The sequence below is a fragment of the Taudactylus pleione genome, unplaced genomic scaffold, assembly GCF_031769625.1.
Source record: "Taudactylus pleione unplaced genomic scaffold, aTauple2 ptg000198l, whole genome shotgun sequence".
Taxonomy (NCBI): domain Eukaryota; kingdom Metazoa; phylum Chordata; class Amphibia; order Anura; family Myobatrachidae; genus Taudactylus; species Taudactylus pleione.
In genome coordinates, this window is record NW_028284600.1 from 13,829,806 (window position 1) to 13,842,070 (window position 12,265).

General features: G+C 42.3%; 1 protein-coding gene across 2 annotated transcripts in view; it reads right to left on the bottom strand.

Annotated features, from left to right (window-relative positions):
* The window catches only part of EXOC6 (exocyst complex component 6), a 311,843-nt gene that overhangs the window by 130,762 nt on the left and 168,816 nt on the right, over positions 1-12,265 (bottom strand). For both annotated transcript variants that reach the window (XM_088476992.1, XM_088476990.1), the window contains exons 13-17: positions 11,510-11,607; positions 9,266-9,371; positions 7,620-7,729; positions 5,065-5,176; positions 1,920-2,054 (exon numbers count right to left, since the gene is read on the bottom strand). In XM_088476992.1, coding sequence (XP_088333118.1) covers positions 1,920-2,054; positions 5,065-5,176; positions 7,620-7,729; positions 9,266-9,371; positions 11,510-11,607 — 561 coding nt within the window. The remainder of the gene's footprint in view (positions 1-1,919; positions 2,055-5,064; positions 5,177-7,619; positions 7,730-9,265; positions 9,372-11,509; positions 11,608-12,265) is intronic.

The window sequence follows — 12,265 nt, forward strand, 5'->3', positions numbered from 1 at the left end:
AATACTTTATAAACAAATTAATAACTCTGGTCTTCCCATTGATTTCTTGGGTTTAATTATCAAAATTATTATTTCCAAAACAAAAAAATAGTTGGAGCCTAAGTTTTATTTAAAGTTGCAGGGCACTGCAATGGGGTCAAATATGGCTCCATCATACGCCAACATTTATCAATAACTTCTTTGTATTGGAGAGGAGTGTCAAGTGATGGATATTGATGACAAACTGGATTCTATTCTTTATTTTGCTGTATTAATCCCAAAGTAATTAACGTTTTGGACGTTAGCATGACTGATATTTTGGAAAGCTGCAGCTCCTTAAGCATACTAATAATATAATTCACTGCTGTCTCAATCTTCATCTAAAATATCTACTTGATCCCCACTCAAAAAAAAATAAAGCTTCTAAAAGGATTAATAATTGTATTTGTTCTTTTTCTAGGACCTTGAGGACCATTAGAAACATTGGCAAATTATTGTAACTGATCCCCTACTTGATGAAAATTAATATAAGCAAAGCTACACTCTCAAGGACAGTTTTGGTCAAGAATGATTTACTACCTTTGACTAACTCAGATATTTTGGTGCACAGACACTATATCTCATCCTGTTCTAATCATTGATAATTTTTTTAACAAAATAAAAAAATGTAAGTAAGCTACAAAATTGCACAGAGAATGGTCTGTGACAGTCGTTTATATCATTATTCTTTTGTGTAAAAACTTTATGTAGCAAAAATATGTAGAATGCTCAAAATACTTCTAGCACTCTATGGCACATCTTTAAAAAAACCGTATCATTTTGTTACTTAAGTACTTGATAACAATACACTACCAGCTGCTAGACACTTAATCTAAGATGGATCTTGGATGTACTGTATGTCCATAGAACAGTACAGGTTGAGTCTCCCATATCCAAAGCGCTTGGGACCAGGGGTATTTTGGATAACAGAATATTACATATTTTGGAATATTTGCATATCATAATGAAATATCTTGGGGATGGGACCCCAATATACACACAGAATGCAATTATGCGTTATATACACCTTACACACACAGCCTGCAGGTCATTTTATACAAGATTTTCAATAATTTTGTGGCTCAAGCAAAGTTTGTGTACAGAAATGAAATTCATTTATGTTTCATATACACCTTATGCACAGAGCCTGAGGGTAATTTTATACAATATTTTAATAATTTGTGCCTTAGACAAAGTTTGTGTACATTGAACCATCAAAAATCAAAGGTTTTCATTATCTCAGTCATGCCAAAATTATTCTGTATTTCCGAATATTTGGATATGGGAGACTCAACCTGGATCCTACTGCAAGAAGATGCATGATGGATTGATCATCAAAGGATGACTTTAGTTTATTATGTTATGTATAATCATTGATTAGGTTGCAGCTATGACCACTTTGACATAAGTGGAGTATGTTAATAAATCTGGATGGAAGGTTCTTTACATGGTACATCTGATTTACACGGATAACACTGGTTACCCTCTGGGTGTTTTTACCTAACTATATGTATTTAAAACGAAGTGTGATTAATGCTACTAATTTAAACTGCAACTTGACTTTAATCTTTATTCTTGACTAATATCCTCATCTCCATGTGGACCTGTCTACGAATACTTATTTGTTGTGTGGTCATTTAATTTAAAAGTTGTGGGGCAAGTATTCATTTGACTAATTAGACCAATTCATTTTACCGTGATGTGTATATGTTGCTTGAGTCTACTTGGTGTACAGCGTCTTCTTGGTGCCATTGGGAGGTCACAGAAACGTCTTTATTTAGGCATATTATATATATATCTTTTTTAAATTGTACTCAACCTATCTTCCATGAATACCACACTGTTACTGCTGCGAAAGAGCTTATAATATTGCTAGTATTACATATTAAGATGCCACTTACCTTGAATGTGGACAGGCCATACAGTCTTGTAGTGTGCACGGTCTCTGGAGAAATATTTGTAATATTAGTGATAAAATCCTCCAGGTATTTACAGGCTTGCTCCAGGTGTGTGGTGTTTATGATGATTTGCACAAGCTACAAAGCAAGAAATACACCTAGTAAAAAAAGCCTGTACCACAGAAATCCACCTCATCTTTTTTTATGTCCTTATAGACACTGCAGTAATACATGGCAATTAGTGTATTACAGGAAACTGCAAAGCTGTATATAGCCAAGAGCTAGTCCTGTAGACCTACATAGCTTCCTTTACTGGAGGTAAGACACCAACACCTCAATAAGATTTTTTATGGGCTTATTCAAACAAGTGTTTTGGCAGAACTTGCTCTCGCCACCTCATAAAATGGACGTGACTTGACTAAACAGCTCTGAAAATAAGGCAGGCACTGGGATCATGCCTCTGCTGCACAATTGTACGTTTTCCTGTACAAGCGGATTACAATGCTGCGCTTTTGAGGACAACAATGGTGTTCCGGCACTGAGATTAATGATCCTGCCTGCAATAGCTTTAGAGCGGTTACTCATATTATGTTCCTGATATTCACAATGAAAAGCAAGGTCTGTGATGTACGTCGGCATCTGTATGGCAGTGTTGATCAACCAGAGAATGGAAGTTGCAAACATGTAAATCCTATATGTAGAGACGTGCCACATTTGTCTGTGTTTGATCACACAAAGTCAATTAAAACTTGAGAAATACAAATAGATAAACAAGAAAGTGAGGTGAAGAATACAAACTTAGAATAAAGAACTGACCAGAACAGGGCGTGTGTTGATTAGGACAGCGCCATGTTCATTATGCCGGTCCCTGAGAGGCGCAGTGAGTGCTTGCCCCTGCGGGGCCGGTTCTAGAGCTTGTGGAGGTCAGTGCGAAAGTTTCCTTTGCTGCCTGACCCCCCCCCCCCCCCCCAAAAAAAAAAAAAAATGCGAAACCTAGAGGACTAAAGGGGTGTGTGGTTTCATGACATGCCCCCTATCATCACTCTAGGGGGCATGAGGAAGGCACAGGGAGACAGCGAAAGGTAGTGGGAGGCAGCGGAAGGCAGAGGGAGACAGTGGAAGGCAGAGGGAGATAGTGGAAGGCAGAGGGAGGCAGCTGAAGGCATAGGGAGACAGCAGAAGGCAGAGGGTGACAGGAAGGTGTCAGGGAGCCTCTCCCATTGCCCAATGGGTGACTGGGGAGAGGCAAACAGGGAGAGGCAGTGTGTGGCTGGGTAGTCAGTGGGTGAAAAAAAGATGCAGAGGGTGACAGGAATAGGCAGGTGACAGTGGAAGGCAAAGGATGACAGAACAGAGGCAGAGGGTAGCAGGGAGTGGTTATTATGTTACACTATTTCAGCCTTAGACTACCTGTATCCCTTCAGCTGGTGTAGAACTGGCAGAGTCCCTAAATATTTTGCTGATCCCACCTCTCCTCCCCAGCAGCAGCTCTTCCCTTGTGCTGTGCCGCTGCTGCTGCAACCGGTCTTTGTGCTCAGTCCAGACTCCAGCCTCTCCAACACTTCCTCTCTCCTGTAGGTGCAGCTGACAGGAACAAATACTGTAGTTCAGGCTGAGGTGCATGGGGCTTGTGGGAGAGTGGAGCTGCTTCCTGAGTCCTGCTGTAGCACAATTTGTAAGTATGGCGGTGAAAGCAGGCGATAGCGAGCAGACACTGTCAGATTCGACAGTGCGGGTGGGGTGACTGCACCTGTGCCCCCAGGCCTGCTTGCCCACCCCTAGAACCGCCACTGTTACCCTGACAGGCGCAGCAAGTGTCTTTAGCGTCTACAATGGCGCCATGTCCACTGTGCCAAACCTGAAGCCATGTAAGGATGAACTGTTTAACAGCAACCACATCAGGGAGCTGGCTGACTGCTATCAGCGGGCTGCTGGTTCCACACTCCCACCAGGACAGTGCAAAGACACAGTCAACGAAGAGAAATCAGGAACACAAGTGGAGCAACAGCGACATCTCATCTGCCCTTCAGTGTCAGATAGCCAGATGTGCCCACACCAGCATGTGCTGAAGCCCACGTCTCCAAAGCCCTGCAGCTACCGCACAGCCAGCTCTGTCTGTCTATACCCTTCTTACTGTACCATCATGACCCTTCCTGATGCAAGGACAGAATTAGCAAAAAGAACGTGGACTGCTTCAGCCCGGACTACTGAGGAAAAGCAGAGACAAGGCAAAGAAGCGCAAAATAGACATGCAGCAGAATCTCAGCAACTAATAGAGACTGGGGAAAGAGATACTCTGTTCGGTGCGGCCAGCTGAGGGACAGCGGGGCCCAGGCAGAACGTGCAAGCAGCTGCAAACAGAAGGAAGGAGAAGTTGTATGGCAGTAACAAGTCTTGTAACACATGGGGTCTATAGAGTGCACCATGTCTCTTATGGATTAGAGGAATGGGACGGGGGAGGCAATAACTGAGAAAAGAGTGGGGAGAGAGAAAAAATACAGAAGGACAAATACAATAGCCAAAAATTGAGGGAGGGGTACAGAGAGAGATGGGGAGAAGATGGGAAGAGGGAGAGATACACACAGGGAAAGGGGGAGAGACAAAGAGAGAGGCAAACAGAGAAATGGGGTAAAGGGGGAGAGAGAGAGACGGGATAAAACAGTGGCAGTGTGAGAAATGTGGGAAGGAGAGGGAGAGAGAAGGGATAAAAGAGTGGCAGTGTGAGAGATGTGGGAAGGAGAGGGTGAGAGACGGGATAAAAGAGTGGCAGTGTGAGAGATGTGGGAAGGAGAGGGAGAGAGACGGGATAAAAGAGTGGCAGTGTGAGAGATGTGGGAAGGAGAGGGAGAGAGAAGGGATAAAAGAGTGGCAGTGTGAGAGATGTGGGAAGGAGAGGGAGAGAGACGGGATAAAAGAGTGGCAGTGTGAGAGATGTGGGAAGGAGAGGGAGAGAGACAGGATAAAAGAGTGGCAGTGTGAGAGATGTGGGAAGGAGAGGGAGAGAGAAGGGATAAAAGAGTGGCAATGTGAGAGATGTGGGAAGGAGAGGGAGAGAGAAGAAAATACTGCAACATCGGGCAAATGAGAGGTCAAAAATACTAGTTCTCTAATAAAGCAATTCCCTGCCATCCACTTTATAAATACTTACTTCGGTCAGACCTATATGTGGCTTTTTGATAAGGTTTTGCAAACCACTGCTTAAGGTTCTTGTGAGAAGTAAATTGGTAGATTTCCGAAGCATATCATCAATCTCTGTTGAGCTGGAAAAAACGAAAAAAACCTAAATGAATAGAACCCAGTAGGTGGCAATCACAGGTACATTACTGTGGCCCCCAAAGGCAGTTTATACTGTGTGTAATGGGGCCCATGCATCAGCAATCAATTGTGGCAATTCTGCATTTGCAGTTGATTGTGTAAAAAATTAAATCTGTAATGTTTGGGGTTCACAGATTTTCGATTCTGACCAAAAAGTGATCAGAATAAGGTAATCATGTTGTCCAACATGTTGGATTTCCTCAAACAATCAGGGCTGTAGATTGCAATGTATGGTAACAAACAGCCGATTTGCAGACCGTTACTAGCAAAATGTGCACTTTCATGATTCACAGATCTGAACTGTGAACGAAAATCATCTGCAAATCACAGAACAATATTGGCAATGTATGGGTGCATATTGGTCTATTGGGAAATTGTTAAATCATGGGGGGAAAAAAATCGCAGAAGCTGATGTGTGGGCTCCATTACACTCTATACTGAGATATACATATAACAAATCTGAGATAATAACCGTGTTTATATAGGACCATCTTTACCTTATCATTGTATGTAACATGTATCACAATCCCCTAAGGTAGAGAGCTATGCAATACCTTGATAACTTTAAAAATAAAATTAATAATAATAAAACTAAATCTTTGGTTGCTTCATATAAAGTCATCCCGGCTAGGCTGGAAAAGAAGGCAATGAGATATTTGCAGCACTTAATAACAAATAATGTTCAAATGGAAGTTGTGTGTTCCCCACTAACTTACTACTGTAATGGAAGCACCTTGGAAGGAGTGTTCCATCTCCAAACCACACACAATTTCTGTCATTGTCTAACACTGCTTAAGCTAAGTCTACACCATATGACAACAGCGGGGTGTTTAGTTGTTGTGGGCACGTGTCACATAATTAGTGTGATTAACACTTTATAACGGCTGCAGCATGCCTTTATCACCCTGATGCCAAACCCGCAGGAACTGTTTGTCTTTTATGGACAAGCAATGAGTCCATGTATCCCTACCGATGTTTTCAGAGTTAATTTTTACAGGTTAGGTCAAAAGGTTACTCGTTACTATGTGTAAATTGTACTCAGGATCAATTAAGGATGTGTGAAACTACTCTCATTTGCATTCATTAACAGATAAGAAATGGAAGATAAGCTTGAAGGTGGCTTCTGGGTGCTGTGTTTTCAAGCCGAGCATTCAAATGTCATTCTATTTGAGTTAAACCTGGCCAGGTAGAGAAAAGACAATTAATTAAAATGTGAATCACAATAGAACAGGCTAATCTGCTCAGACAAAACAAACAGCTATTTTGTCAGCACTCAATATATATATATATATATATATATATATATATATATATATATATATATATATATAGCATATATATATATATATATATATATATATAGCATATATAAGAGTTACAGACTGCATAAAGCACAGGGCGCAGTTGTGCATTGCCTTCATTCCCTGCGTTAGTATGATATTTTAGAGCAGGGGTCTTCAAACTTGGCCCTCCAGCTGCTGTGGAACTACACATCCCAGCATGCACTGCCACCTTTTTGATATAACAGCATGCTAAAACTATGTGCAGTGCATGCTGGGATGTGTAGTTCCACAGCATCTGGAGGGCCAAGTTTGAAGACCCCTGTTTTAGAGGGTCCATTTTCACCAGCAATGTATTACGGGCAGTGGAGGAAGCCATTTTATAGGCTGGACAGAATGCAGCCTTTTAGCTCACTGGAAACTAGTGATAGCTCCAGCTTCTGCCTGGACAGCCTTGTTGGTTATGCTGGGCGTATCTTCATACAATTACCTGGCCGATCTGCCGCATATCTGAAGACTGATAATTGTACAGTGTATTGCCGCAATCGACAACTAAAATCGCTCTGCCCGATATGCTGAAATCGTGCAGCATGTCTGAAGGATTTGTTAATCAGTCGTCTACATCTACGTCCGGTCGACATTTCCCCTGTTCCCAGTGTATAGCAACGACTATTCTGAACAAGCCAATCTGATTTTACTGTGATTGGCCCTGATTGCATTAACGTATCATCTGCCCATTAAAAGAACTAAATTTGTCCATTTGAACAAGCCACAGATATTCGGCCTCACCTTCGGTTGACCACATTTATCTTTTCTGAACACTTGATTGGAGATTCACATTTGAAGCGAAGTTTAATACATCACAAGCAAAACACAGGTCTCACAACTAGTTATCAATAATGTTCCTAAACTCCAAACAGAATACGGAAATATTTTATGTTATTTAACTCATTTGTGCTGGCAAGAAAAGACAGCATAATGTCCGGCAGCGTAAATTTTTAGAGAAATTATTTTTAAAGCTCAAAAGGGATATACAGTATACCCTTCTCATTGACTGAAGTAAGAATGCAGTGCATTCCGGAGCATAGAATCGAGGAAATGCGCTTACCTCCGATGAAGTGATTCCGAAAATTTAAGGCTTGCGTAAATAAATTCTTTGACTTGCATATAAATTTGTGGAACGGACTGAGACATTGGGAGTTTCTTTGGAAAGTATAGCTTAACAGAATAAAAAAAACAATTGTTATTAACCTTTGTACACTTCATAATGTCAATGATATAAAGTGAACCCATCAGCTATAAAGGGTATGGGGCTGCGATTTCATGGGCTGCAGCAATATTCAGAACAACCCAAAGTTTCACAAATCACACTGAATGGTTGGTTGATTGTTTAAGACGGGTGCATTCATTCTGTGTTTGCTAAGCTACCTGTGCATAAACTCTACAGTAGCTCAGTGGTTTTCAAGCTCAAAGCAAAGTAAATGTTTCAAACTATACACTGTATTCCTGTTTATTAAATAGAACATTTTCCAATAAATAAAAACTAGACAAATGGTGACATCGGCCAAAAATGAGGACGTGCCAGATTAAAATGAATAGAAAGCAGCAGGGTTCTCACACTCCAAATCACTAGACATTAATGGGAGATGTATCAAACTGTCTAGTGGCAACCAACCAGCATCTAGTATTCATTTATCTAGTACATTCTTTAAAATGATAGCTAGAAGCTGATTGGTTACAATGGCCAACTTCCCCACCTGTCATCTTTAGAAGGATTGATACATCTCCCGCTATTACCAGAGTACAATTTATCTGCTTTGATCAGCTGACCAATAGAGGCCAGCTGTAGTTTGCCATAATCAGACAAACTATTTCTTTACAATTAGAAGGGGCAGCTGTGTCCCTTGGGTCAGCTGCATGTGGAAAGATATAAAGTGTGGCAAGTATTAAGTGTGATATGCATAACAGTTAATCAAACAGTTGAACAAACTTTGACCAAAATTTGAGAGCAGATTATATCAACTAAATTTATTACAGTTTTATGTGCTTAATGAGCATGGTTTGGACTACATGATGCACTAACAAAACTCTTAAAGCTATGTATTAAAATGATAGGAGCTGAGCTGATAACATTTTCAGAATTAACTGCAATAGTAAAGTACGTTCTGGATATTGTGCCTATTATGGAGTCATTTCCTGGATACTCTCATCAGCTGGAACTTGGTGACCTGGCCGTGAGTATATGCTCCCCGTCTACCCCATCTGTGTCACACCTGTTTGTCTGCCCTACTCTTTTAGAATGTAAGCTCTTGCGAGCAGGGCCCTCTACCCTCTTGTGCTTCTCCCTTCTTTACTTTCATCTACTTTTTACGCCCCACTAGGGCACCTAACACCTGGTTGTTTATGTTCTGCTGCTTATGTGGGTGTTATGGTCACTAATGTGTCAATGTATATTATCCATGTCCTTGTCCTGTATTGTATTGTACTGTAAGTCACTGGTCACCTATTTGTTTTCGTACATTGTAAGGAGCTGCGGAACACTTGTGACGCCATATAAATAAATGATAATAATAATAATATGACAAACACCATGATTCACATGAAAGGTGAGTAATAAGACCATACAAACTAACCAGCTCATTGCACTTCAACTGACATATACACAGGATCAACACAGCGCACACACAAGCTACAGTGCTGTATATAAGACTCATCGCCTGTCAGACAAACACTTCCTAAGCAGTGCTTTCTTACCTTGTCACCATCTGGATCTTGGAAAGGAAATCTGCTAATTACAGCTCTGTACTCCTCTTCGTTTGCTACAGGAATTGGGCTGTAGTTATCTGCTTCAAAAATGTCCCTAAAATAACAAACAAAATAAACACAAGTAGAAGGTGGATTACCTGGAAGGGTACCTATTATATAGTTGGGCCTGATTCTTAGCCGTACTCAAGCTGCAATGTGGACTGGACTGATCTTGGTGGATTTCAGCAGGAATCGGTATGATTTACCGCCGGACCCCTGGCCGGCGATTCAAATCCCGACAGCAGCTGCCCGAACCAGGATGAAAATCCCGATCGTCCCCAGGTAAGTATTCACTAACCTATTCCCCCACCCTAACCCTCCCTTAGGGGTGCTAACCCTAACCTCCCCCCCAGTGCCTAACCCTAATCCCCCCTCTAAGTGTCTAAACCTAAACCACCCCTTCCCCTCCGCCTAAACCTAAGTCCCCCGGGGATGTGCCTAACCCTAAATCCTCCCCGGGGGTGCCTAACCCTAACCCTCCCTCCCCCTAGCCTAACCCTAATTCCCCCCCAGGAGCCCTAAACCTAACCCCCCCCCCCGCGCGGCTGTCCGCTTCGATCGGGATGCCGGGCACCGGTTTCCCGGCGTCTGTAAAATGACAGGCGCCTAGATATAGACACCGGTCATTTAACCCTCGCCGGGATTAAGCAGTCAGGAAGCCGGCTGTCGGGATTAGGTCCGCCGGCTTCCCGACTGCATACCTTTCAGCATACTGCTCATTCGCCAAAGAAAGAATTCGGTGACTGCACATGTGCCAATTTAGACATGAGTACACTAGTGTCTACAGATTGATCCATCCGGCAACAGGCTACACTAGCTGTGTTATGGCCGCTTCTGGGAGGCGACCATGCAAACAGGTCTGTGTCATGGGAGTGTTGTAGGCGTGTCGCCTGACTTCAGGGCTCATTCCCAGTGTGTGGACGGAGATGGGTCGCATGTATCTGATACATCTTCTGCACCCACCATCTGTGGCTGCAGATGAAAAACGCTGGGTAGTCCAGGTCTTCCACATAAATATGGATGGATATTTGGCATAGATGGGCTGATACTGGCATTACCAGAATGTACCAAGCAGTCTCGCTCGCGGCCGTGCCTGACTGAGAATGAGGTCCTTACAGCGCGGATAGTTCGTTTGTGGGCTGAAACAATATTCACAAAAAAGCAGCCTAACCATTCAATAGGAAGCAGTGACAACATAAGGCACAAAGTACCTCACGCCTCACTGGTGTCACTGATTCCTCATGATTTTGCAGACCGAAAATTGGTTCATCCCCTGAACATGGTGCCTCTACTTAAATTAGGAGACAGCTACATTTTAATAACAATACACATTAGGAATATTAGATAATATACAGCTTTCTCAAGAGATGTAGGATGATTGTAAATTGAGCATAAGATGTACCATGTTCATACCCCAGTGTATATGCCCATTATGAAGATGTTCTGTTGTTAGACTAATAATAGGTTGAGGAAAGAGGTTTAGTACATGTGGCTGAGGAACAACCGTTGCATTTATACATGTAGGTCTGCATATATTAAAATGTTAAACTTGCGGTAACAATTAGCATTTTCCTTTAACAATAGTATTGGGAGGAATTGTATACCAGTTATTGGTAGAGATCTCTCCCGTGACCCAAGGTTACTGGAGACCCCTGCAGCAGTATTGTACGAGAACTGGGAGAGCTAGAGAAAAGAAGGTGTGCTGCACAGATAGCTAGCTTCTGATTGGACGAGTGACGTGGCCATTCCGGAGTTGCCGTCTTTTCTAGCAGTGCGGATTGGATGCCAATCCTGCATCTCTCCAGCAAACATCCCCCAGTACAAGTGGAGTAGGCGGGGTTACTGCATTGTACATACTGCAGGGCAGGACACTAGTCCTAAATGAAGTTGGTCATACAGGAGAAACATAAAGGTATCCATCTATATAGTTAGGGATGATGGAAATCATGAAACTCACTGCCTTCATCTTAAACAAAATAGTGCACAACTTGACACACCTGGGAGGTGTATATAGGTAACTGTCTCAGAACGTGACACAATGTTGGATGCAATCACGTATTCAGCCTTATAGACAAGGTTTAACACTCTCATTTGTAATTCATATTTTAGGTTAATTGAAACTAATTGTTAGTTTCTTATTTCTGTGACTTATTTGCACCTTTAAACAAAAGTCCTTTAAATAATGATAGGTACCTGAACAGTCCAGCCCATTTCTTAAGCAAAGTTTCATTATATTTGTCTCTTACTTCATACAAAAGATCAAAGAGCCGATTAACGGGAAATCCATATCCCTGGAAGAGAAAAACATCACATAATTATACATTGTACTCTCCGACCAATAACAACTAGTGACTCCTGGGGCTTAGAGTGTGGGGTCCCCTTGCTATAATAAAAAGCAGACTGAACAGTACAGGACTAATGTATTAGACAGCATGCGCCTCTCCCTCTCCTCCCCCCCCCCACTCCCCATATGTAGCCAAAGCCCTTTTCCTTATACAAAGATAGGGAATTAGCCACATATGCATTTTTAAAACCTGCTTTATATAGACACCAGCAATCTCTGCGGCTGTTTATAATATAGGACAGTGGTCTCCAACCCGTAGCTCGTGAGCTACTGGTAACTCGCAGTCTTAATTTTGGTAGCTCGCCTAGTTGCAGTACTGCCAAGTCAGCTAGGAGTAAACTAGGTGGAAGTGACCTCTGATGCACGCTCCCTTTGGCATCAACGCCATGGGTGGAGCCACGAGGAAGCGCATCAGATGATTGCCGTAGCCGCTAAGGCAATCACCTGATGTGCTTCCCCGTGGTTTCACCCACGCCGTCTATGCCACGGCTCAATACATGATGAACACCACGAGTGACTCCTGCCCAGCCCTGCCTATATCTTTTGCTCCTCTACTGCACTTATCTCCATGGAGATGGTAATTAACAGTGAAACTTTATTTACAA